General features: G+C 41.0%; 2 protein-coding genes, 1 long non-coding RNA gene and 1 other non-coding gene across 5 annotated transcripts; 3 read left to right on the forward strand and 1 right to left on the reverse strand.

Annotated features, from left to right (window-relative positions):
- Positions 1-896: 896 nt before the first annotated feature.
- On the reverse strand, positions 897-23973 carry GPN1 (GPN-loop GTPase 1). Of its 2 annotated transcripts, XM_055253767.2 has the most exons (14): positions 23810-23973; positions 23011-23104; positions 21912-21951; positions 21076-21142; positions 20309-20346; positions 18091-18169; positions 17781-17875; positions 14780-14825; positions 14004-14150; positions 12914-12996; positions 11747-11786; positions 10526-10616; positions 4741-4848; positions 897-2573 (listed from the first exon to the last, which is right to left on the reverse strand). In XM_055253767.2, exons 1-14 carry the CDS (start codon positions 23918-23920, stop codon positions 2488-2490), a joined length of 1125 nt encoding a protein of 374 aa, XP_055109742.1. In that variant the 5' UTR covers positions 23921-23973; the 3' UTR covers positions 897-2487. The 2 variants fall into 2 exon arrangements, with proteins under 2 accessions (XP_055109742.1, XP_055109743.1); XM_055253768.2 differs by lacking the exons at positions 21076-21142; positions 21912-21951 and having other exon boundaries at positions 1855-2573.
- On the forward strand, positions 5762-20849 carry LOC134733604 (uncharacterized). The gene is made up of 2 exons (XR_010117237.1): positions 5762-5820; positions 20224-20849. It is a non-coding gene; the product is annotated as an uncharacterized lncRNA (long non-coding RNA).
- LOC129468708 (small nucleolar RNA SNORA36 family) lies at positions 10879-11007 on the forward strand. The gene has a single exon (XR_008652786.1). It is a non-coding gene; the product is annotated as a small nucleolar RNA SNORA36 family (small nucleolar RNA).
- A 244-nt stretch (positions 23974-24217) lies between the features above and the next one.
- Positions 24218-27335, forward strand: CCDC121 (coiled-coil domain containing 121). The gene is made up of 2 exons (XM_055253760.2): positions 24218-24585; positions 25057-27335. Exons 1-2 carry the CDS (start codon positions 24218-24220, stop codon positions 26009-26011), a joined length of 1323 nt encoding a protein of 440 aa, XP_055109735.1. The 3' UTR covers positions 26012-27335.
- Positions 27336-27727: the final 392 nt, after the last annotated feature.

Below are 27727 nucleotides of genomic sequence, written 5' to 3' on the forward strand. Positions count from 1 at the left end.
TGTGCATATTTCATTTGTTGCATTTGCTTGGTCATCAGAGGACAGCAGTCCATTAAGCACACTTTGCTTCTGCTACTGTAAAGGCAGCCTTTAAAGCATAGCAATATGCACCTTTCAACTTTACATCATGTCCTGAACAACATAACTGTGGTTACTCATCCATCAGACTATCTGCATATATAAGTACTGAATCAGTATGTATTAAGTAAATGATGTAGCACTGTAGTGATTAGCAATCATTAGCAAATGTGTTGCTTCATGCCTTGGTGATGGATGCCAGCATGTTAAACTGCTGAAGTTTGGTTTTCTGATGCAGAATACATCTTGTAAAATTTAGACCACTCCTTTAATACAGACCAAAATAAGGCATAGCTTTAATTCATTATTGAATGCCTTAAATGTCCCGGGTATTGAGAATAAATGAATATGATAGAAATAAAATGAGGTTATAGTTTAACATATAATTTTAAATTTGCCAATTGTAACTCTTTAGCACATTTCTCTAAACCCCTTCTGTCACAGTCTTTTTTTAAATTTATTTATTTATTTTTGAGATGGAGTCTTGCTCTGTCGCCCAGGCTGGAGTGCAAATGGTGCAATCTCGGCTCACTGCAACCTCCACCTCCTGGGTTCAAGTGATTCTCCTGCCTCAGCCTCCTGAGTAGCTGGGATTACACGCACGTGCCACCACACCCAGCTAATTTTTGCATTTTTAGTAGAGATGAGGTTTCACCATGTTGGCCAGGCTGGTCTCAAACTCCTGACCTCAGCTGATCTGCCTGCCTCAGGCTCCCAAAGTGCTGGGATTACAGGCGTGAGCCACTGCACCTGGTCTCTGTTGCAGTCTTATCTTCATTTTCCTTTGTTTATAATGAAAGTGGCGATTAGGCAGTTAGTTTCCACAAAGTGGCCATCTGGGAATTTATTTCATTCATCCAGCAAACGTTGAGTACCAATTATTTGCTAGGTCCTGTGCAAGGAATACAAAGATGATTAAGACTTAACTCCGTACCCTTTTGGAGTACTTGGAAGTAACTTGGAAGACAAGTTATTCTGTAAGGAAGATAAAGCATTCAAAAGTACTACAGAGAAAAACCAAGTATGCTTGAGTTTTGCTTTGCGAATGTTCTCCTCTTAAAGAATAGTTTCAAATTTTGAGACCAGTGGTTCCCACTAAGTATAGAACACTGAAATTAATACTTCATAATAAAACATTTTATTGCTGCAGAATGTTAAACTGCAGAACAGGCACCAGATGGTCAAGACGAGGGTAATGTGAGAAGGCAAATGATGTGAGGATTAGTATCTGAGATTCACCTGGTCTGGAATTATGTCATAGGCTACCATGCATCAGAATCACGTGGAGGGCTTTCTAAAACAGACTGCTCGGCCCCACTCCCAGGGTTTCTGAGTTCATAGGTTTTAAGAGGTGAGTTGAACAATTCCCCAGATGATGCTGATGCTCCTGGTCCACACTGTGAGAACCACTAAGTTGGAGTACTGACAGAGATAAAATTCCTTGAAAGAAATGTACTGTTTTAAGATACTGTAAAATGTGGAGGCAGGGCAAATGTTTATAAGGGCTGTTATGTATGAAATGTGCCTCTGACCCAAATCCACGGCCTTTGCGAAAATCACCAAGGAGACTTTGCATTAATTTCAGAGTACAATACAAACTGGGCCTAGCTCTGTATTTACTCAGTATGTGCACGTGGGAAACTTAGTAAAATATCACCTCCTTATTGAGACAAGTTTGGACATGTGGCCTTAAGCCTCTGTTGAACAGGAGAAGTGAAGCTATTTGCAATTTTAATTTTCTAATTTGAAATCATGACAAGCAGTTTTACAACAAAGTTAAAATTAAAAACTCTTTATCCAAGTCACCAGTGAAACAGGATTCTGATTCATTAATCATGTCTTTTTGAACAAACCTGATGTCCTATAATGAGCTACACAGTATGAGGCATATTTCATAGCAACGTTGGTTGATTGCCAAGGAGACTCTGCCACCGTTCTGGATAAGCTCATGTTTCCCTTTTCCCTGGCTGCTAATAGAAGGGCAACTTACAGTGCAGGGTCAAGATCAAGAAGCTGGGGGAGTAGAAGCTATACATCTAGCCTAATATTAGAGATATGAGGTGGTCACCAGGAGACTACGTTCTTTTGATTCCATTCCTCAGCAGCAAAAGTACTTGAGTTCAAATGATAAAACCTGAAGTTGCAGGCTTGGAAGAGTATCAGCTCAGTATATCCTTCCTTGCATAAATACAAGGGAAAAGCCAAGGAATAATCAGCATTAACCTGCCAGGTCCAAGGGTCTTCTATCCCTGACTTCATCTGAGTCACAAGATTTCTCTAAGAGAAACTCTGCTACTGTGAGGAAAATTAGCCCTTGTGGGAGCCCCCAGTCAGAGGTAAGGATAGTTCTTTCACATGGAGGTCCAAAATTCTGGACTTCTAGAAACAAGTGAAGTGTCCTAAAGTCTCCTATTTGTTGTTTCTCTTCCAGTATTGTGCCATCGATTCTTGCATAAAATTCTGGAATGCTGGCTCTTCATGGCTTTCCTCTGTAACTGCAAGGAAAAAAGGGCAATTCTTTTTCAACTCTTTCATTAGACAAACTGATTAGAGCCCCTGTCACCCATCCATCAGAAAACAGTACATTACTTCCAAGAAACTAAGTACTCACTTCCCTCAAAAAGGAAATGTCTCCTAGAGGCATGCTCTACATGCTGCCCAAAATGTAGTTTCTTTATAAGTAGAAAGAATACCTCCCTCATAGTAGCTAAAATAAGGTCCCACTTGTAGGTATTTTTAACCAAGAGAAATGAAAACATACGTCTACACAAAGATCTATTTGGAAATGTTTATAGTTGCTTTACTCATAATAGCTAAAATCTACCCAAATATCAATCCACTGGGGAATGGATAAACAAACTGTGGTACATCCACAATAATGGAGTATCACTCAGCAATAAAAAAGAACATACTACTGATACATGCAACAACATGGAGAGACTACATTACTGAGTCAAAAAAGTCAAATGCAAAAGGCTAAATACTGTGATTCTATTTCTATGGCATTCTGGAAAAGGCAAGATCAAAGGAACAGAAATCAGTCAGTGGTTGCCAGGCACGAGGTGTTCAGGATGGGGACTGAAAAAAAAGGGGCATGAGGAAGTTTTGGGGGGCGAGAGAAGTACTCTACATTTCAACTGTGATGGTGGTTACAGGAAAGTATATATTTGTTAAAGCTCATCAAACTATATACTCAAAAAGGTGAGTTTCACTGTTGGTAAATTACATCTTAACAAATCTGATTAAATGAGGCAATTTACATGTAAAACAGCCTAAAGAATAACGAGGTTTACTCTTGGCCATAGCTAAGACCTAAATCCTATGGTTGTTTTCGGTTTTTTTTTTTTGAGACCAAGTTTCACTCTTGTTACTGAGGCCTGAGTACAATGGTGAGCTCTCAGCTCACTGCAGCCTCTGCCTCCCAGGTTCAAGCAATCCTCCCGCCTCAGCCTCCCAAGTAGCTGGGATTACAGGTGCCTGCTACCAAGCCCAGCTAATTTTTTGTACTTTTAGTAGAGATGGGGTTTCGCCATGTTGGTCAGGCTGGTCTTGAACTCCTGGCCTCAGGTGATCCGCCCACCTTGGCTCTCAAAGTGCTGGGATTACAGGCGTGAGCCACCGCGCCTGGCCTACGGTTGTTTCAAGAATCAGATTCTGGCAGGGCATGGTGGCTCATGCCTGTAATCCCAGCACTTTGGGAGGCCGAGATGGGCGGATCGCTTGAGGGCAGGAGTTCAAGACGAGCCTGGCCAACATGACGAAACCCCGTCTCTACTAAAAATATTAAAAATTAACCAGCTGTGATGGCGTGTGTCTGTGGTCCCAGCTACTCGGGAGGCTGAAGTGGGAGAATCGTTTGAACCCGGGAGGCAGAGGTTGCAGTCAGCCGAGATCGTGCCACTGCACTCCAGCCTGGGCAACGAAGCAAGACTCTGTCTCAAAAAATAATAGTAACAATTAGATTCTGCTCACAGTCCATAAAACTATGCCAAGTGGGGTTTGGGTTTCCAGAGCCATTCTATCCTTACTGTTTTAGTCCATATCACCTTATGTATTATTTTTGTTTTTTGTTTTTGAGACGGTCTTACTCTTCTGTCACCCAGCCTGGAGTTCTGTGGCACAATCATAGCTCACGATAGCCTCAAACTTCTAGGCTCAAGCAACCCACCCACCTCAGCCGCCCAAGCAGCTTGGACTACAGGTGAGTAACCATGCCTAGCTATTTTCTCTTTTTTGTAGAGACTGGGACTCACTATGTTGCCCAGGCTTGTCCAGAACTCCTGGCCTCAAGCAATCCTCCTGCCTTGGCCTCCCAAAGCGGTGGGATTACAGGCATGAGCCACCACACCCAGCCCTTACATATTCTTAAAACAAAATACTAATAACAACAAACAAAAGTCCTGGATCCCTCAAACCAAGTTAGGACCTAAAGATAAGAAGACACAAGACCAACGAAAGACCTGTAATCAGCTCAGTATTAACCATCCAGTAGGCAGGACAGGAACTCTCAATACAGGAAACTCTTTTATGGTGCTGTATCCTTTACCATCTCCTCTCCCCCACTATTACTGGCTACATGCTTAACAGTAAGAAACTCCTGGGCAAACAATATGAGGATAAGCAGATGCTCTGTTGCCATGGGCCACCTCAGCCACCTCTCACCTCTGTGGTCAATGTCATCAGTATCGCTGTCTGCTTCCTCATCCTCTTCATCCAAGGTTCCTCGAGTCAGGATCAAATCAGAAGGGTGCAGCACAGGAGATAAGCTGTCTACAGTGAAAACACCTATCAGTGATATGCCTCCTCAAAAAGGTGATCTTGAATCACTAAGTAACTATGATCATAAACTGGCAGGATGAAAGTGCTCATGATACATATAAATGCAGGATCTTACCTCTTCTAAATGTATTGTTAATACCACTTAACATTTCTGTAATAGCTTAGTTCACAAAATGCTTTCATAAGGCAAATAGCCCTAGGAGTCCCATTTTTTTTAAGCTGAGGGAAATAATTTTCAAATTTGTCTTAGTAGTAGCATCATTCTTTTTTACTGGCTCACAGCTTGGAAGGGGTGATGGTTTTTCCTATGAAAGCTAACAACATTTGAGCAGATCCAGTGTGCTGATGAGTCACAGTGAAAGTATGGAGTGCTAAGGAAGCCTCCTGGTGGAAATATAAGTTCAGAGAAGGTCTGCAGAAAATACAGGGTGAAATGTTATAGAGGGGCCAGGGTATTATTTAAGAAGAGGAGGGAGGGGAAAAATAGAAAATCGAATACACTAATAGAAGTAAAATTCTCTATTCAGAAAAACCAGTAAGGGCTGAGCTCCAGTAATCAGAGAGAAGTCTAATCAAGTCACTACTGCCATGGGAGGACATGGCCACTCTCTCTTCAGGAGCCTATGAGGCTTGCAAGAGCTCAGCTAGGGAATAAGGGTGGCCAGAGGCAGCAACATCAACTGGCACTAATCTCAAGGGGCCTGTGGGCCTGAAAAAGGAGGATGACAGGACATGCTGACAGTAAATGCTTCATTCTGTGCCCAACTAACAATTATGCAACTATACTTGTGACTTTCTTCGAATGATTTACTTAAACTCTCCCAACCTTCAACAGGTTAGCTGACTACAGCAGACCCTTTGCAGCAGTAGTTTTAACATTGACTTCACATTTTCAGAAGTGATTCTAAAGGGCTGTGGCACATAGAAATGTATTTTGCTGAGCTGTGCAACAGGATGGCACAAGTGAGTACACTTAACTGGTAAACCCAGTCCGTTACTAGCTTTGCTGTTCTCTACTAGACATAGAGCAGTAACTTTCATGAACAGAAACATCACTCCTTTAAGAAAGATGTCCCAGAAAAAAAAATGCTAGTGTTGCTGATGAGAAGAAAAAATAAATGTACAATTTATTACAATAAATAAATAAATGGAGCTTTTCTTTTAAGTACAGTCAATTTGGTTGAGGATTCCACTAAGCTGCAACAGACTTGCACCTGAATCTTGAGGACAGTCCCTCAATATACAGGGGTGGGGGTGGAAGGTGGGCTGTAAATGAAAACTAACCTAAAAACCCCTGGAGAGCCAATGATAAAACTAAAAAAAATTCAGTAAAGTATCAGGATAAAAGATGAATATACAGAAATCAAAAGCCTTCATACATACAAACATAAACCAGTTATAAGATATTAACGGTTCAGAAAATCCCATTTTCAACAGTAATGAAGAAGGTTAAATACTTAGAATAAATTTCAAGCTGGGGCCAGTCATGGTGGCTCATGCCTGTAATCCCAACACTTTGGGAGGCTGAAATGGGCAGATCACCTGAGGTCAGGAGTTCAAGACCAGCCTGGCCAACATGGCAAAACCCCGTTTCTACTAAAAAATGCAAAAATTAGCTGGGCATGGTGGCACGTGCCTGTAGTCCCAGCTACACAGGAGGCTGAGGCACAACAATCGCTTGAACCCAGGAGGCGGAGGTTGCAGCGAGCCGAGATCGCGCCATTGCACTCCAGCCTGGGTGACAGAGCAAGACTCTGCTTCAAAAATAAACAAATAAATACATACATACATAAATTTCAAGCTGGATGCAGTGGTTCACACCTGTAATCCCAGTACTTTGGGTGGCTGAGGTGGGCAGATCACTTGAGCCCAGGAGTTCGAGACCAGCCTGGGCAACACAGCAAAACCTCATCTCCACTAAAAATACAAAAGTTAGCCCACCATGGTGGCAGGCACCTCTAGTTCCAGCTACTTGGGAGGCTGAGGCAGGAGAATAGCTTGAACCCAGGAGGCGGAGGCTGCAGTGAGCCAAGATCACCCCACTGCACTCCAGTTGGGGTGACAGAGCAAGACCCTGTCTCAAAACAAATACATAAAGATGATTTGTTTAAAAAAAAAATTAAAAAGAAACAGGTAAAAACTCTTGGTCAAAAAGGTTGGCTAAAATAACAAAAACATTTTAAAAAGAAGTAAGAAAAACCTACATGTGGAAAACTGTAAACACTCCTGAAAGACACAAGTAGACCTGACAAATACAAAGACATTCTGTGGTCTTGGGTAGCAAGACTGAACATCATAGAGATGTCACTTCTCCCTAAATTAATTATGAATATAATGTAATCCCAACTAAAATACCAAAAAGCTTTTTTAAGGAACTAGATAAAGTTGATACTCAGTTCATGTGGAAGAACATGTAAGGACAGCCAGATAAAAATTAGGAGGACAATCTGATCTAGCAGATATTGAAACATAATTACATAATTAAAACAACATGGTACAGGCATAGAAGTAAATAGTCGTTGCTCACCAAAGCAAGTTAAAAGAAAAAAAAATGGGCTGGGGATGGTGGCTCCTGCTTATGATCCCAACACCTTGGAAGGCCAAGGCAGGAGGACTGCTTGAGGCCAAGAGTTCAAGACCAGCCTGGGCAACATTGTGAGACCTCGTCTCTATTAAAAATTTCCTTAAAACTAGCCAGACATGGTGGCACACACCTGTAGATCTAGCTACTCTGGAGGCTGAGACGGGGGAATGCTTGAGCCCAGTAGTTCGAGGCTGCAGGGAGCTATGATTGCGCCACTGCACTCCAGCCTGGGTGACAGAGTGAGAAACTATCTCAAAAATAAATAAATAAATAAATAAATAAATAAATAGTCCAGTGAAATAATATAGAAATATACTCAAGTACGCATGGAACTTTAGTACATTTAGAGATGAGGTCTGAGGCTGGTCTAGAACATTATACACATAGCATCTCAAATCGCTGTTACAAGCCAGGTGCAGTGGCATACACCTATCTGAGCTAGTTGGCAGGCTGAGATGGAAAAATCGCTTGAGCCCAGGAGTTCCAGACCAGCCTCAGACCTCATCTCTAAAAAAAAAAAAAAAACAAAAAGAACACTACCAAAAAAAAACCTAAGGCAATGGCAGACTTTTAAATAAATCATACAGATAAAACTATTTATGAAAAAAATAACACCGACCTATATACCTCATACTATAGCCAGGAATAAACTCTAAATTAACCGGGGATCTCAATTTAGAAAATAAAACCAGACAAATCTACAAAAAAAATAGGTGAACTCCTCTTTAACATAGGTACATATAAGGGCTTCCTAACTGTGACTTAAAATCCCAGATGCAATAAAAGATAGATGAATTTGACTACATCAAAACAAAACAAGAACTTCTGCATGGCAAAATAACACCATGAACAAAGTCAAAGGATAACTGATAGGGAGAAAATATTAAATATTTGCACCATGTAATCACAGAAAAATTAATATTCCTATTATATCAATGGATATTAAAACTAATGGGTGAATATTAGAAAACTAAAAGGATATTTATAGTCTCAAAGCATCACCTCACAAAATTCTTATTACAAAGAGAAAAACAGCCATATTTAAAAAGAGTAATTTTTGTTGTTGTTTTTAAGATGGAGGGAGTCTCACTCTGTCACCCAGGCTGGAGTGCAGTGGCGTGATCTTTGCTCACTGCAACTTCCGCCTCCTGGGTTCAAGAGATTCTCCAGCCTCAGCGAGTAGCTGGAATTACAGGCATGCACGACCATGCTCGGCTAATTTTTTGTATTTTTAGTAGAGATGGGGTTTCACCATGTTGGCCAGGCTGATCTTGAATTCCTGACCTCAAGTGATCCACCCGCCTCGGCCTCCCAAAATGCTAGGATTACAGGCGTGAGCCACCGCGCCTGGCCTAAAAATAGTAATTCTTTATGAAAAACGTAGCATACACCACTTCATAAAAATATTCAAAGTTAACATCCCCAGTAATGGGACAAATCAACATCATGTGCCTCCCGATGTGATTCCTTGAAAAAACACAACAATTCAAAAATTAGTCACCTGAATCAAATCATGTGGAAACATGAAACAAACCTAAACTGAAGGATGCTCTATAAAATAACTATCCTACATGCTTAAAAAATGTCAGTCATAAAATACAAAGACAGACTAAGGAACTGTTCCAGATTCTAAAGGAGTATAAGGCATGTGAGAATTAAATACACTGCACATCCAGGATTTTCTCCTGCTGTCCTGGGGAAATGGCTACATCTGAATAAGATCTATATGTTAGTTAATATTATAGTATTATGTCAATGTTAATTTCCTGATTTCTGATAACTGCACTGAGGTTATATAAAATTATATCCTTGTTTTTAGGAAAAAGATACTGAATTATTCAAGGTAAAAGTTATATCTGTAACTTACTCAAATGATTCACGAAAAATATATATATATATATATATATTTTTTTTTTTTTTTTTGAGACGGAGTCTTGCTGTGTCACCCAGGCTGGAGTGCAGTGGCGCGATCTCGGCTCACTGCAAGCTCCGCCTCCCGGGTTCAGGCCATTCTCCTGCCTCAGCCTCCCGAGGAGCTGGGACTACAGGCGCCCGCCAACACGCCCGGCTAATTTTTTGTATTTTTAGTAGAGACAGGGTTTCACCGTGTTAGCCAGGATGGTCTCGATCTCCTGACCTCGTGATCCGCCCGCCTCGGCCTCCCAAAGTGCTGGGATTACAGGCTTGAGCCACCGCGCCCGGCCTGAAAAATATATATTTATATAACATATAAAGTCATATAGATAGAGAAAAGAATAAAGTAAACATGGTAGAATGTTAACATTTTGGGAATATGATTGAATAATTATGGCAATTATTTGTATTATTCATGTAACTTTTCTGTAAATCTGAAATTAAGTCAAACTGTAAAAAAAAAATTTTTAATTATAAAAAAAATTGAGGAGGGTTAAAAGTGTTAGAAACAAACAAACAAACAAAAAACCACAGTACACATCAAGTATATTGCCAAAGTAAAGCAAAAACTTCCTGAAAGAGGAACCCAAAGTGGTATAGCTGTATATAATTTTAAGTTTGCCTTTCCGAATCCTTTATTTTTTAATATATATGTATGCATATGTGTGTTTTGTGTGTATATATGTGTGTGTGTGTATATACATGTATATATACACGTATATATATATATATATATATACACATAAAACCACATTTCCGTTATCTTTTTCTCTTTCTCTCTCTCATATATAAATAGAATCCTGCTGATAGAAATAAGTGTAACCGGCCAGGCATGGTGGCTCATGCCTGTAATCCCAGCACTTTGGGAGGCCCAGGTGGGCGGATCATCTGAGGTCGGGAGTTCGAGACCAGCCTGACCAACATGGAAAAACCCCGTCTCTACTAAAAATACAAAATTAGCCGGGTGTGGTGGCACATGCCTGTAATCCCAGCTACTCAGGAAGGCTGAGGCAGGAGAATCGCTTGAACCTGGGAGGCAGAAGTTGCGGTGAGCCGAGACTCCAGCCTGGGCAACAAGAGCGAAACTCGGTCTCAAAAAAAAAAAAAGAAAAGAAAAAGAAATAAGTGTAACCTTTTTTTAGTTCCTAACACCAAGAAACCCTCCAATACCTTTGGCAGTCCCTGCATCCAAGGCTACAGAACCCATATCTTTTCGAAGGCGTTCCAGTTGTTCTCTCTGCTGCTGGCTCTCTGCATTGGCCTGTATATATAGAGAAAAATGCCGTCATCATATTCAAAAAGGAGTCCCAAATTAGATGCCAGACTTCTCAGTGGAGATGAAGAATTATACAAATACTAGAGGCTACATAAAAACTGATGCAGATAAGGGTCGTCTGGTATAGGGACGGAAGCACTAAGCAGCGTGGGCCTGGGTTACAGCAGAAGTTTAGACTGGAGGGCTCTGCAGACTGATTTAGAGGGTTCGGAAACAGAACACGAAAAGATTTCAAAAGAATCCTCAATTCCAAAGTGTTGAGTTCAGTCCAGGGTGGATCCCCTGCTCTGTTAATTGAACTGGAACATTTAAACTGGCTAGGCAAAATGCCTAGATAGAAGGCATTACTCTTTTTATTCATCCCCAGCCTACAAAATGAAAAAACAAAAGATACAATAAACTTTACTATATGGGGAAAAAAACACAAAAACCTGAAGTAGACATAGCAGGAAGGCTCAGAGACAAAGGATCCAATGAGCTATGGAAGCAGGACACTCGATCATTTGGGATAAGAGAAGGCTGGGCATGGTGGCACCTGCCTGTAATCCTAGCACTACAGGAGGCCCAGTAGGGAGGACTGCAGGAGCTCAGGAATTTGAGACCAGCCTGGGCAACATAGTGAGACCTTGTCTGTACAAAAAATTTACAAAATAAAATTAGCCAGGCATGTGGTACATACATGTTGTCCTAGCTACTCCGGTGGCTGAGATGGGAGGATCACTTAAGCCCAAAAGGTCGAGGCTGCAGTGAGCCACGATCGTGCCACTGCACTCTGGCCTTTCTCAACAACAAAAAAAGGAGTTGTGAACCACCACTATACTCTTATACAAAATTCTACAACTAGCTTTAAATTGACCTCTGAAAGAGAAGAAACATTAAGGAGCCTTTCTGCACCCAGACAACATACATACAAATTTACAAATTTAAATTAACAAGTATTTAGAAGATACACTGAAATTTCATTAGCCAATTGTACCTCAATAAAGCTACAAAAAAACTTTTTTAATTAAATAAAAGATACATTAATAACCAAAACAAAAGCACTTATGTCATCAAGATTGAGCCGAGTTTTATTAATGGCCCTTTTAAAATATAGAAACAGCCTCCCTTCTTACCAGTGATTTTTTCAGACGTTCATATTCAGGACGATACTCCCTGTAAAGAGAAACACTTTCTAAATTCCTTTGCTTAATCATCTATCCTACTGACTCTCCACATCCCCTTATCTCCTCTATTTTCCTAAGACTCTGACAATAATAAAACATCTGACTTCATTCAACATCAGATGTAACAAATCTTAGTCACTGACAGAGTCTACCCAATGGAATTAAAAGCCAAGGTACCCGCTCCCACCTTGGAACCAGGAGACACAATCCTGACTACTGGGCTGGAAAGATTAATACTGGTGAGAACATGACTGATGAACTCACCATTCATTTGAGATAAAAGGGTGAGATAAGTAAAAGATAAGCCTGTTGAGTTCAGGACGTGCAACATGCAATTATGTGCTTTACTTGAACAACAACAGTGAAAGGATACAGAAAAAGAGTCTGTCCTAAGGTTTTGATAACACTCTTGTGTCCAATGAATCAAAATCAAAATAACATGCCTAAAAACCAAAACATGGTCGTTAGGATCTTGCAAAATATGAAGCCAAAGACACATGATGCTAATAAGCCAGCTATCATGCCACAGGCCTAAGGAAAGTGCACAGGGCTCTGACACCACTTTCCTTTAGTTAAATGGAATTCCAGCATTAACACTGACAATAGTTATAACATTTATTATAAAATGTGCTTACTATATGTCAGCAATTGTGGTAAGTGCTGTATACATGTTTTCTCAATCTTCACAACCACCTTAGTGCCAAATCCAGCCCACTGCCTGTCTTCATAAATGTTTTACTGTAACACTAACCATGACCATTCATTTACAAATTGTCTAAGGACGCTTTTGTCCTACAATGGCAGAGGTGAGCAGTTGCAACAGAGACCGTATGGCCCACAAAGCCTGAGATATCTACTATTTAGCTCTTTACAGAAAAGTCTGATGATCCCTGCTCTTAATCACTCAATACAATGAAGATTTATACTTCTACTTAAAAAAAAAAAAAGTTAAAGGGAGCTTGTTACCCCTAAGTGTGGTCTGATTCAATACACATATGCAAGGCAAATATAATACATTCATCATGAAAACTTCATGCTTTTCCTGGAAAAACTGCTTTCATATCAGAATTGTAGGTTATTAAGAATGTCATCAATAGAATTTTCCTTTATCCTCACCTTTCATATTCTTCGGCAGCACTGGTAACTTGCACAAAGAGTTCATCTAATCCAGTACCCAGAACGGCAGAGACACCCACCACCTGCCAAAAAGCATCATAAATGCCACTAAAGAAACCACTGTATATTTTTTAATGAAGTATATTAACTTGTTCAAATGTCATAAAATCTTATTAAGAGTGGTTTATACTTTGAGAAGTCTTTGGCAAAAAGCCAGGCTAAAAAAGAATAAAACAGCACACCCACTCAAAAGTCACAGAAATAAGTCCATGGAAAATAAAAAATTGAAAAAGAAAGATGTGGCCTGAGTGCGTGGCACATGCCTATACTACCAGTACTTGGGGAGGCTGAGGCAGGAGGTGCACTTGAGGCCAAGCATTCAAGACTGGCCTGGGGAACATAGCGAGACCCCAGTCTCTACAAAATATAAAAAATTAGCTGGGTATAGTATACTGCACACGCCTATAGACTTAGCTGCTTGGTAAGCTGAGGCAGGAGGATCCCTTGAGACCAGGAGGTCAAGGCTGCAGTGAGCTGTGATCCTGTCACTACACTCTGGCCTGGGTAAAACAAAGCAAGATCCTCTCTCCAAAAGGAAAAAAGAAAAAAAAAAGATAATTAGGACTGAACAATTAACAGGACTTATTATCTATTCCCTAACAAACCAAACCAAATCACTTTCTGACTTTGTCTATGCCTTTACTTGGGCAATTAACCCACTCTGCCTTTGTTTACATAAATCTTACCCTTCTTCAAAGCATACCTCTAATGCTATATCCTCCAAAATCTGTCATTTTGATCTGCCGCCTCACAATCGTAGGCCCAATTTCCAATCTTTCTTAAGGTACTTACTATAATATATCATACGTTTTAATTCTGTGTGTAGCCTTCTCTCCCAAATAGACTATAAACTCTGAAGTTGGGGTCCCTATCTTCTTCTTGTACACTCCACAATTTTTAATAAGCAATGCTTTAAAAGTTACTTTTCCGTAGGTAATAAGCTTCCTTTCTCAGTCAGGTTCAAAGCCAGTCCTATGGGTTAACAGGTTATCTGGAGAGGCTGTCAGTGTGAGCAGGAGAGAAAATTTACCCTGAGTGAGCTGTAAAACTCATCTAACACCAGGCTCATTGAACGAGTCAGGTTACTGACGTATGTAGTCTCTTGATTCAAGGCATCTTGGAAAGCCTCAAAATCCTGCATCCATTCCACTGCAAAGCTGTGGTCAATGATGTCAGTCTGTACCAGAGAGAAGTCAATTATGAGCAACCAGAGCCAACAAACGCAAAATTTATTCTTTTAATTAAGTGTTGACAGCAAAGAGCATATCATCCATATATTTTCTTTCTCTGTTTCAATTCCCCTCCATTGCAACAAGCCACAAAGAACTACAATCATTGTGTAGTCAGTGTAATTAAATGAAGATATGTATTCTCTTGGTTGACCCTCCACTATCCACTGCCAAGTAACCAGGGCCAGAATAGACACCAGCACATTCTAGGCTCTGAAGTCAAAAGGTCTCTTGCATCCTAGCCATCAACCAACAGAGAAGTTTAGAATTTTTTAATTGCCACTTCCAGTAGACTAGTTGTCCCTCTCGTAATTACACAGTCTTGACTCTGACGGATAATCTACATACTATGGTTGAAGTGCTACTCTACCTAGCCTAAAATAATTTTAGACAAGAGTTGGTAATAATTGCTCATTCAATTTGATTGATTCATTTTCTCGAAGTGCCTATGAATTTGTTTCAGTAAAGCCTGAATCTGGTCTCTAGCATCTGAAATAATCTTTCTCACCCGCCTAAACCTTCTAAACACAAGGTTCTGATGAAAAATGGTGAATCACAACAGGAAGAATACACTTACTTTATTCATGACCACAATGAAAGGCAGCTTGGTTTTGTATAAGATGCTGAAAACCAAACATTGAGAAGTTATTAGTAAAAGCACATAAGCTCTTGCTCATCCAGTGTCAGTATGTCGGGACTAAGTAAGAGAAGGGAAATGAGTTCAGAATCTAAAACGTAGTCATCCATTTTTACATAACATCATATAGTCTCTCCCAACAGGAAAACAACTACCACCCAGAAGCAACACACACACTCTCACTCTCATTTGAAGTAATAATGCCTTAATATTGAACTTGTTTTTGTTTTGTTTTTTAACCAAATTGTTATTTTTCAGAGAAGGAAATGAACATTTATTGAATACCTATTACAGGTTGAGAATTTCTTATCTAAAATACTTGGGACCAGAAGTGTTTTTGATTTCAGATTTTGGAATATTTATAAATACTTATTGGTTGAGCATCCCAAATCCGAAAATCCAAAATCCTCCAATAACCATTTCCTCTGAGTGTCATGTCAGTGTCCAGAATGTCTCAGATTTTGGAGCATTTCAGATTTCAAATTTTTGGATATGGGATGCTCAATCTGTGTATCTAGGCACTGTGCTAATAAGCACTTTCATAAGTATTATCTCCTTTATTCTTTACAAATAACATGTAAATATATACAATTTTTATTTGTCAATTATACCTCAATAAGGCTAGGAAAAGAACATTAAAATTTTTTTCAATCTGTAAAGTAACATTTTAAAAATGTTTCTACCACCACCTTTATTGAGGTATAGTTGACAAATAAAAATTATATATATTTAAGGTGTACAAAGGGATATTTTGATACACAGTTGAACCTTAAACAACATAGGTTTGAACTGCAAGGTTTACTTATATGCAGCCCTTCTTCCACCTCTGCCACCCCTGAGACAGTAAAACCAACCCCTACTCTTAGACTACTCAAAGTGAAGACGATTAGGATGAAGAGTTTTATGACAATCTACTTCACTTAATGAGCAGTTAATATATCTTCCCCTTATTTTCTCTAGCTTTATTATATGAATACAGCATATAATACATATAATATATATATAATGTGTGTTAATCTACTGTTTATGTTACCAGCAAGGTTTCCAATCAACAGTAGGTCTTTAGTAATTAAGTTTGGGGGGAGTCAAAGTTTTATTCGGGTCTTCCACTCCGCAGGGGTTGGCTCCTCTAACCCCCAAATTGTTCAAGGATCAACTGTATGTTTCATCATGAAATGATTACCAGCTGCGGGTGGTGGCTCATGCCTGTAATCTGAGCACTTTGGGAGGCCAAGCTGGGAGGACCGCCTGAGCCCACGAGTTCAAAACCAGCCTGGGCAGCATGGCGAGACCCCACCTCTAAAAATAAATTAATTAATTAATTTTTTTAAAAAAGAAATGATTAACACTATCAGGCAAATCAAATAATTTTCTTTTAAACAATTAATATGAAAATGGGCCAGGCACAGTGGCTTATGCCTGTATTCCCAGCACTTTGGGAGGCCAAAGCAGGCAGATCACTTGAGGTCAGGAGTTTGAGACCAGCTGACCAACAAGGTGAAACCCCGACTCTACTAAAAATACAAAATTAGCCAAGTGTGGTGACCACTCGGGAGGCTGAGGCAGGAGGAATCACTTGAACCCAGGAGGCGGAAATTGCAGTACGGTGAGATCATGCCACTGTACTCCAGCCTGGGTGACAGAGCAAGACTCCGTCTCGAAAAAATATAAATAAATAAATAAATAAACAATATGAACATGAAATAATGCTGTCAATCTTCAGATTTCTATTTGGATCACGATTTCTTGCATCCAACAAAAAGGGACATCCCTTGTCATATCAGAAAAGACAAACGTTGGTGATGGCATTTGTGTACCCTCAAAATTAAATTCTCTCAGCTTTAATAACTGTCGGCCTTGCTCCTCAGTCTTAATGCACTAATCTAGTGATGCATGCCCTTCCTCTGCTAATGGTGTCACGTTTGGGGCAAACCTGTCCGGTTTTTTTTTTTTGAGACAGGGTCTCACTCTGTTGCCCAGCCTGGAGTACAGTGACATCATTGCACCTCACTGCAGCCTTGGCCTCCCAGGCTCAAGCAATCCTCCCACCTCTGCCTCCCAGGTAGCTGGGATTACAGGCACACACCACCATGCCTGGCTAATTTTTGTATATTTTGTAGAGATAGGGTTTCACCATGGTGCCCAGGCTGGTCTCAAACTCCTGGGCTCAGGCGATCCTCCCACCACAGCCTCCCCAAGTGCTGGGATTATACGCATGAGCCACCATGCCTGGCCACCTGTGCATTTTATAATTATGGATAAATCTTCTTATTCATGGTATCTCCTCATGTTACAATTTCACTCTACCAGCATCATTTAGGCCAGAGGACTCTATTCTTCTCTCTCTCTCGTTGCCCCAGGCTCTCGATGCCCCAAGCTGGAGTGCAGTGGCACAATCATGGCTCACTCCAGCCTCAACCACCTGAGCTCAAGCAATCCTCCCATGTCAGCCTCCCAAGTAGCTGGGACTACAAGGGCGTGCCACCACGCTGGCTAATTTTAAAACATTTTTTGTAGAGACAGAGTCTTGCTATGTTGCCCAGCCTGGTCTCAAACTCCCAAGGTCAAATGATCCTCCCACCTTGGCCTCCCAAGTGTAGGGATGACAGACCCAGCCCAGAGGACTTTATTATCTTTAGACTTGGATTTTATTCACCTGGGAACAACTATCAGACAGCTCATATTCATACGTCACCTTTTAGTAACAACAAGGGAGGAAGATCAGAGGGTACTGAGAGAGAATGCCAACAGTACATGTGCCTCTTTTCTCCTCTGACCTTCCCCAACTCACAGCCATTCAACTGAATAGCAAATCTGAATGAGCACAACTCCAGGGGTAAGCAACCAGATTCAAAAAAAAAAAAAAAAAAACAAAGAGGAAGAAGAAGAGAAAAAGGCCTTATACCTTGATGGAACACTTTCCCCACCAATAATCAATTACCTGCAGGCATAGAGCATGTTGGACATGAAGGTCACTGGGTTGGTACTTCTCGATGTGTCCATTACATAGATGACAACTGTTGGAAATGAGGATGCCTAAAGCCATAAAATAATCAAAGCCTTGGTCAGAGGGATAATGGCCTGTCCTCAAACTCTTTTTCCACCATCCTTAACAAGGGAAAACCACTTTAGGCTGGGTGTGCAGAGCTTCTACAACTCCCTCCCATATAAAGTCCAAGGCAATTAAAAATAAATGCTCATCCAGTTTAGCCCCTCTAGCTACTCTCAGTAGCAAGTCCTAGAATACTCACAAGGGCCTCAGTGATAATTGTCCCAGAAGCTGACCAGGTGAATACCTCAATCTGTCCAGGTGTGTCAATCAACACGTATCTATGTCAAGAAAGATCATTAAAGAAGTGTTAACATTTGTGTTATGCTGAAGGATATTCCATCATATAAGACAATAAACATCTGGTTATCCAAGACTGGAATAACCTCTGCACACTGCCAAATCTAACTTCCTCCTATTGCCCTTAAACTGCACATGATGATCCCCTAGACTTTGTTCAATGACCAATATTCATGCTAATGGGCAGGAACAGCAGACCATGAGTTGCTGCAAATGATCACGGGGGAAAATTTTATAGAAACACAATGCATTTAAAATGAAAGACACAAAACCAGAATGTAAATCTCTTGGGAAACATCTGGTTGCTTAGGGCTGGGGTGAGTGTGGAACAGAGGAAGAAGAATGGAAGGAATGGAATAGGGGAGTGCTAGCTGAAGAATATCAGATTACTTCTTGAGATGATGAAAATATTCTAAAATTGACTGTGGTGATAGTTGTACAATTCTGTGAATATACTAAAAGCCACTGAATTGCATACCTTAAATGGGTGAATTGTATGGTATGTGAATTATCTCAATAAAGCTGTTTTTATGAACTATATCAACTTTTTGTTAATTAATTTGATATAATTATGAATTATATCAAAATTTTTTTAATTGGCAAAGAATTCTAATAGACATTTCTCTAAATATATACATACCAATGGCCAATAAGTACATTAAAAAGATGTTCAATATCATTAGTTATTGAGGAAATAAACGTAAAAACCACAATGAGATACCACTCTATATCCACTAGAATGGCTATAATCAAAAACAAGAAGAATAACAAAAGTTGGCAAGGTTATGGAGGAACTGGTTGTGGAGAAATCATATTGCCCGTGGGAATGGAAAATGGGGTAGTCACTAGGGGCTGAGGGGAACAGAAAATAAGGAGTGATTGGTAATGAGTATGGGGTTTCTTTTTAGGATGACAAAAATATTCTGAAGGTGGTAATTATCAACGCACGACTCTGTGAACAGACTAAAACAACCATACACTTTAAACGAGTGAACTTTATGGTATATGAATTACATCTTAATAAAGCTGTCATTAAAAAAAAAATACCTCCAGGCCAGGCTCAGTGGCTCACACCTATAGTTCCAGCACTTTGGGAGGTTAAGCCAGGCAGATCACTTGAGGTTAGGAGTTTGAGACCAGCCTGGCCAACATGGTGAAACCCCGTCTCTACTAAAAATACAAAAATTAGTCGGGCATGGTGGCAGGCCACCTGTAATCCCAGCTACTCAGGAGGCTGAGGCAGGAGGATCACTTGAACCTGGGATGCAAAGATTGCAGTGAGCCAAGATCACACCACTGCACTCCAGCCTAGGCAACAGAGTGAGACTGCATCCTAAAAATACAAAAATACAAAAATTAGCCAGGTGTGGGGGCTCACACCTGTAGTCCCAGCTACTTGGGAGGCTGAGGTGGGAGGATCACCTGAGCCAGGGAGGTGGAAGTTGCAGTGAGCTGAGGTCACTACATTGTATTCCAGCCTGGGCAACAGAGCAAGACCCTGTCTCAAAACAAAACAAAAGCTACCTCTAGTATCCCATTTTTGTAAAAGCACTTTTATCCATTCATCCTTCTATCTGTGTATATAGAAATGTGGAATGCTAGTCACTGAATAATGATGTTACTTCTAGTGGGAATCAGGGTGATGGTTTCATCTTATAAATATCATGCATGGTTTGAATTTTTATAAAACAATAAATTATCTTTTTTTAAAAAAGTAAACGTTGAACAACAGCTAACTGGGTAATGGCCATAAGAATAATTTTTCTCTGAACCATGTAGACTATATTCATTTAAATAAGAATTAGGTATTTCAGATACTTTAATGACAACAAGCATGGTTTCCCAAGAGAAGGTAGGTGGACAACCGAATTGGCACAAAGTCTCAAAATAGCTCCTAAGAAGCCATGTAAATTGAGGATCAAAGTAATTGAGGATGAAATGATATTAAATTTAGCTCTATATTCTAAAGCATCTTAATGATTTGCCAATTTTTTTTTCACTCCTAATGGTTTCATCTCAATCTATATCCTTTCAGAGGCTGATGGTATTCCAGATCCTCCATGAAGCCTAGAAATATGTCAGCTACGGAGTAATAAGTGGCTGTTACTGGAATCACTTACTTAGACATGTTCTGGGCCTTCTCAATAAATTTCATCACCTAAAAGAAAAAGATGTCAATGACGACAAATTCCGATTTCAACACAAAATCACAGAGCCCTCTCCAGGGTGGCATACCTCACAAGCACTATCACCTAGTGAATCCCTCAATCACCTACTGAACGTTCACAATCTTAGGACAACAAGAAATAAACAGGCTGAACTAAAGCAACACAGCCACATCAGCAGCACTCCAATACCACCTTGGGGCACAATCCAAGGACCTGAGAAGCTGAAGACTTCGATCAGTCAATGTCAAGTTGTATCTCTTGTCAAAATGTTAACAGCCTGTCTCATAGCCTAACATCAGAGTATAAAAACCAGTGATTATAAAACACTTATGGAAGTAGGTGACAAAGAAAACCTAAAGAATGACAAATATTTATCACAAGTAAAATGCCCCATCATCTTTCCATTCCATGACTGCTAGTCCATCCCACTCCCAAATACCCCCAGCCCAGCTTCAGGGTATTACCACAAGCAAAGAACAGGTCAAGAAAATAACCCAGGTGTTTTGGATTTTTATTAGCTGTCACAAATATTAAATGTGAACTGTCTGACAATACTGATCACCTTCTCATAGTCTACTTCTCTGTCTGACAAAATGCCTAATTATTTTCTATATTTATGCTCAGGTTTGCTGCTCTTCTTTACCAATGTGATCAAGCTAAGGAATTTAAGAGTCACAGATTTTTACACAACCATATTAATATATTAAAGACAGATATACCTGATCAAATCTGGTAGCAAAGAGATTGAGTGAGGTCACTATGCCGCCATTGGGTCCAAGTCCATATCTAGACACCAAGTTGAGGACTGAAATCGCTTATAGACTAGATTATAAAGTTCATACCCAGGCTATGATTCACACAAACGGCATTATGAAATTAGTGTTCCATTAATGGATACTGGCAACCTAATCCTTGACTACCACACAACCTTAACCACATAGGGAAACGTCCATTATCAAAGTCTCGCTCACTCATTTATGATTTTAGGAATGGTCAGGCAAAATGAAGAAAGCAAAGTGACCAAAATGTAATACAGGTGCATCAGGCAGTGATAGCCCACTGGCATTGGCCATTAAGGCCACCTGTATAACACCTCCGGCTCTGATCCTCATAAACAAATCAGGCAGTCTGCTGATTATGATTAGTCTTCCTACTTAGACTTGCCTACGGAGAGAGTACACATTTCACACAGCAATTTACTAAGAGTTAATCCAACTAAGCTCACTCATTTCTGAGTTTCCCAGTCTAAAGAGGTGGTGACCAACAGATGATCATCCAAGGCAAAATACTACCTTGTGGGACCCAGGTAGCTATCAGTTATCCTATCATACTCTCTGCTCTTTAATTACAACAGCCTGCCGTCTGGGGAGATGGTTAGAAAACTAAAATCTCAAGCTGAAATAGTATTTCTGATCACCTACCTCTCCCACAATCAGCTTCCATCCTTTCGCTTGTATATTTCACAAGGAAAAGGCAAAAACACTCTTTCAAGCCACAGAATACACAGACAAGAAGCCAGGAATGAGTCAAGACCAAAGTAGACGGAAAAGGATACTGTTTCATGACTTCTTTATACTTTACAGTGTCACGAATATCTGAGGAGAAAAAAAAGAATTAACTGGAATGTAATACATACACATTCCCTACCAGCAGGAAAGTAAAACTGGCCTTCTAGCCTTTTCCTATCAGCATTCTCTTCTACCACCTCCACTTTCACACTGGTTTCCTTCCTTACAAAGAATAAATGCCAAGTAAATCATGAAGAATGTTAGGGCTAGGAGCTCTAAAGTTATGGCAGAGAGTTTTGTCTCCACAAAGTGAAAAGTTTCACACAACTTAAACATGCCTAGAAAAAGGGAGGCAAAAATCAAGGGGAAAAAAACCTTCTTACTAATTGCCTATTACTGACAAAGGCAATGCAAAGGCAATGCAGACATGATTTTTTTAAAAGGAATTAGGCCGGGCACAGTGGCTCACAACTATAATCCCAGCACTTTGGGAGGCCAACGCAGGAGGATCACTTGAGCCCAGGAGTTCAAGACCAGCCTGGGCAACATAGAGAGGCCTTGTCTCTACAAACAAAACAAAACTAGCCCAGCATAGTGGCAGGAGGCTGAGGTGGGAGGATCACTTGAGCCTAGGATGTTGAGGCTGCAGTGAGCTGTGAATCACGCCACTGCACTCTGGCCTGGGCGACAGAGACTCTGTCTAAAAAAAAAGCCTAGGCTGTTTAGGAACGCAAGCAAATCCAAAGGAAATGAAAGTAGATAGTTTAGAAAACATGAAAAAAGAAGGCACTGAAGACTGGCAGGCTGGAGGCTTTATAGAATCTCACTCTATTGCCCAGGCTGGAGTGCAATGGCACGATCTTGGCTCACTGCAACCTCTGCTGCCCGGATTCAAGCAATTCTCCTGCCTCAGCCTCCTGAATAGCTGGAATTACAGGTGCCTGCCACCGTGCCCGGCTAGTTTTTTGTATTTTTAGTAGAGATGGGGTTTCACCATCTTGGCCAGGCTGGTCTTGAACTCCTGACCTTGTGATCTACCTGCCTCAGCCTCCCAAAGTGCTGGGATTACAGCTGTGAGCCACCACGCCCGGCCTTTTCCATTCTCTTTAAAGTACTTCACACAAGTTATGTTACTGGTTTACTCACCAATATTGGCAGGAAAGGGAACTTCATGTACTGCTGGATCCAGGTTGATCACATAAGGTGGAGTACCTTGGGCATGCAGGTGTCCTGTGAGCCTCTGCAGAGATATGGGGAGAGGGTTGGAAAGAGACAAAGAGGGGACAAGAGAGAACCTCCATTCCTTTACCACCCATGCCTTAAGAATTTTGCACTTAGAGTTTCTTCTACCTGAAATATCCACCCACTATGTCCACCTCCAAGATACAACTCTCAGTTCAAATGCTACCTTTCTTCATCACCCATCTAACAAAGCTTCCCCTACTCGTAGTCACATGTTTACTTGTTTTGATTCTTCGTATGTGGGTTTTCTCTATCTCCTCCATTAAATATTTGGCCCCATGAATGAATCTTGTCAACCTCATTTTCGCTATATCCCCAGTGAATGGAACATGACAGGCGTGCAAGAAATAATCTGGCAAATCTTCACCAAAACCTGTGTGCCAGCACTGCATTAATCTTTAAAGTTTCTTCTAAGCCCTTGCCTTCGACAAACTGGCAATTTTATCAGCAAGACAATTCCTGTACAACGTGGTAAGCTGGACCGAGTATGCCCTGAAGGTGCGCAGAAGAGAGCCTTAATTAACCTGGCTAGGGCCCGAGGAGGCTTTGCCGGGGAAGGAACTAAAGTTGATGGGAAGCCCCCGAAAGCCATGCGCCGGTACCCTCCAAATCCTCGAAGACCTCCCTCCCTTTCTTCCTGGCCTTCCGCCTGCAGGAGGCAACCTTTTGCGCTCCCCTACTACACCCATGCTGTGTACGTCACCTGTACAAAAGTGGTTTTCCCGGATCCCGCCATTCCCAACACCAACAGACACACTGGGTGCCGCAGACCCCCAGAAGCCTGGGGCTCAGCGGCAGCTGCGGACGCCGCCATCTTCCTCCTGGCCCCGCCCACGCAACCATAGAGTCACGCATGGCTAGAGAAACTTCCGCGATGTTCTGGGCTGCGAACGAAAACAGAACCAAAGCGTCAGAAAGGAGCGCGTGAAGGGGCGCGGCTGTTGCCAGGGCATCTTCTTAGCGTCGGGCAGGGCTGGTGAGTCAACTAGTGACAGTGGCGAGGAAGTGGGGGCGCTGAGCAAGCGAGAGGAAGGCTGAAAGGAGCTAGGAAAAGGGCGCTGATCTCTGCAGCCTGGGAGGGCTTTTGTCCCCTGGAGGAAGGCCAGAAGAGATGGGGTCCCGAAGGCAGGGCTCACACAGCAAGAAAACGAGGAGCATGCCTGTCATTTTGAGCCCACAGAGAGCGGGGAGCGGAGCCACTGGAGGACCGGCTGCTGGGGTTTATTCGGTAGCCGAGGCGGTTAAACAGTTCAGGGCTGGACCAGCCGGGACTGGAGCAGGGTGCAGCCTCCAGGGTTGCTGGGCAGCACTGAGACCCTTTGAGCACCGAACGGATAAACTACGGGAGCTTTCCGCACTTGTACATTGTTCCCGCGAGTTGCAGACGCAGGTTCCTGATGCTAGCGCTCATTCCTGGGCAGTCACCCTCAGTGAACTACACAGTTGCCGTGACCTTCAGGATGAATGCTTGGATTCCAGGTGCGAGTAGGTACTGGAGGGGAGCTTCCTTCTCACTGAAGGGCCCTCAGAAACTCAGGAAAGATGATGAAAGAGCCTAGAAAATTATTTCTACTCCCGACCACCCAGTCTGTTTCTGTGGCCCTTTGTAGCTGCGAACAGTGTTCAGTAAGTCATAAGATGTGGCTTTAATACCCAGGCTCTGCCACTTGCTAGTGGTGTGAGTCATGGGCAAGTCACTTAAACTCTCTGAACCCGTTTTCTCCTTTTTTAAAACTGAGATAATACCTCCCAGGGTTGTAGTGAACGCACGTTGTAAATGATGAGCTACATTCCTCATCCTGTACCACTAGCTGGATTCCCCACACCTTGCATAATGTCTAGAACATTCTGGTGCTCAGAAATATTCTCTTGTATGAATAAAGGGCAGTTGTGCACTTATTTCCTAAAGTTTCATTAACTGACAGAGGAATTTCTCGTTTGTTCTTTCAGGTTTGATGAGGGCCCCAGAAGGCTCCTTCCACCGTATCATAGTCTAATAAATAATTTTGTCAAGCCAGAGAAGCTAACAAAGGTAGAGACAAGGCTTAAAGAAAAGATAGTGGCGGAAATGACGGATCTGAACGAACATATAAAACAAGCTCAAACCCAGCGGGAACAGCTACTGGAGGAGTCCAGGAAGCTACACCGAGAAAAGTTACTTGTCCAGGCTGAAAACAGATTCTTTCTGGAATACCTGACTAACAAAACTGAAGAGTACACAAAGCAACCTGAGAAGGTATGGAACAGCTATTTACAAAAAAGTGGAGAGATTGAACGAAGAAGACAAGAATCAGCCTCCAGATATGCAGAACAAATTTCAGTGCTTAAAACAGCGCTCTTGCAAAAGGAAAATATCCAATCCAGTTTGAAGCGGAAGTTGCAGGCAATGAGGGACATTGCTATATTAAAGGAAAAGCAGGAGAAAGTAATACAGACATTACAGGAGGAGACAAAGAAAGTCCAAGCTGAGACAGCTGCAAAGACACGGGAAGTACAGGCCCAGCTCCTCCAGGAGAAAAGATTACTGGAGAAGCAACTGAGCGAGCCAGACAGGAGGCTACTGGGAAAGAGAAAAAGAAGAGAGCTTAATATGAAGGCCCAGGCCTTGAAGTTGGCAGCAAAGCGATTTATTTTTGAATACTCCTGTGGCATCAAGAGAGAGAACCAGCAGTTCAAGAAGGAATTACGGCAGCTAATTGAGCAAGCCCAGAAACTAACGGCTACTCAAAGCCACTTAGAAAACAGGAAGCAGCAGCTGCAGCAGGAACAGTGGTATCTGGAGTCCCTAATCCGGGCGAGGCTGAGACTGCAAGGAAGTCATAATCAGTGCCTAAACAGACAGGATGTTCCAAAGACCACACCCAGTCTTCCCCAAGGCACCAAATCAAGGATTAATCCAAAGTAACTCCTAAAATAACACTGATTAAATAAGAACTGGAGCAAGTACTCTTAAGTGCTACATTAACCTGGTTAGAAAGGCTTTTGGATTCCAGATTGCTATTGTAAAATCTCCATCATGATGTGCTGAAGTGAAGGATTAGATGGTTTTATCTAACAGTCCTACTAGACATTTGGTAACCAGCTTCCCTTAACTAGCTTTTTCTTTAAATACTCTTGTTAATAAGCTATTCCACAAACCTCCAGTTAACCTAACACATGACCCTAACCTAACCATTTACCATACATCAAACTAGCTAAAGGAAACCAACCTAAGGAAGTGAAAACAGTTGTGATTTATTTCATCTAGCTAAATTATATTTCTTTATAGAGAAAGTACCTTTAAGGATAGCATTCCAAATAGACTTTGAATAGCGTTCTGCTTAGTAAATAACCAGTATCAGTTTATCCTCATTCCTTTTGACCAACTTAGAAGACAAAAGCAGTTTTTATAAGCTCTTTGTGAGTTTGTGCCAGTGACCAGGTAGCGCCTTCTAGTTTTCTCATGAGTGAAAAAGCATTCTGATAACAGCAAGTCTAGTAATTGCTAGGCAGACTGACCTTTCATCTGATGCTAAGCCCCTACAAGTTTAAGTAAATTGAGAAGGTAAGAAAAGATGAAGGAGATATATATTAGGTCAGCTCTTACTTTTGAAAATGTTTTATTTGAAGAAACACCTGTAGCATTGAGGTGACAGAATGCCTCTGCTTATTTCAGGAAAACGTATCCAAAAAAGTTGAAATATTTGGACAACTTTTTTTTTAAGTGCCATCGATTTCCCTAGTAGCATTCTAAAAGATAGCAAGTAAAATGATGTTTGTTATCCTAAATGCTTTAGTTTTAGGTCATTTATTAATTTTCTTACAGGTGCACTTTCTAGTACATGAAGTATCTTTTGTAATTAATGTGTGCCATGTTTATTCCCATTTAGTATAACTATATATATTTTTAGGATAGTTATTTTTTTTTGGGTTCTACGACATTGAAGTTGGACTAGTGATTTATTTGAATGCTGAATCCTAGTATAGGGGAAAATAATCTCATATTTTAACATGGGTCCTCTATGGGAAAATAGGATAAACTTTGTTTCCCAGAAATTGTTAGTGATTAAAAACTTCAAAATAATTTTCCTGCATCTTCCGCTTTATTTACATGTAAAGTGAATTCCCTGAAAATTGGATTTAAAAAGGATTCTCCTTCAATGTGCCTTTACCTTGTAGCTTTAACAACTTTCCTGTTAAATATGTAGTTTATTAAACAATGTTATTAAATAAAAACATTTATCCACTGATTACTGTTCCAATGTAACACATTTTCCACTTCATCACTCTTCTGTTACCACTCTTAAATGTCTTACTCACACGTGCAAATAATAAAAACTAGTTTTAATGCAGAAATTAGGATTTTAGCATGCAGGTACTTTAACCTAAATCTCAATTTGTGAGCTGAAAATACAGAAACACTGAACAAGGAAAGCATGGTATCCAAGACAAACTTGAAGGCTTATTCTCTGGACATAAAAACCCTAAGACAATATATTTCTAAGGCTGATAAAAAATTGGAAAGTAGGAAGCATATTAATTCTTCTGTTAATTCCCCTCCTGCCACTGGTGTCCTGATTATCTAATTCAGGAGTGGGTAACTTCCACCTGATCTCAGTTCATTTTTACTTAACATCCCAGG

The sequence above is a fragment of the Symphalangus syndactylus genome, chromosome 18 (assembly GCF_028878055.3).
Source record: "Symphalangus syndactylus isolate Jambi chromosome 18, NHGRI_mSymSyn1-v2.1_pri, whole genome shotgun sequence".
Classification (NCBI taxonomy): Eukaryota; Metazoa; Chordata; class Mammalia; order Primates; family Hylobatidae; genus Symphalangus; species Symphalangus syndactylus.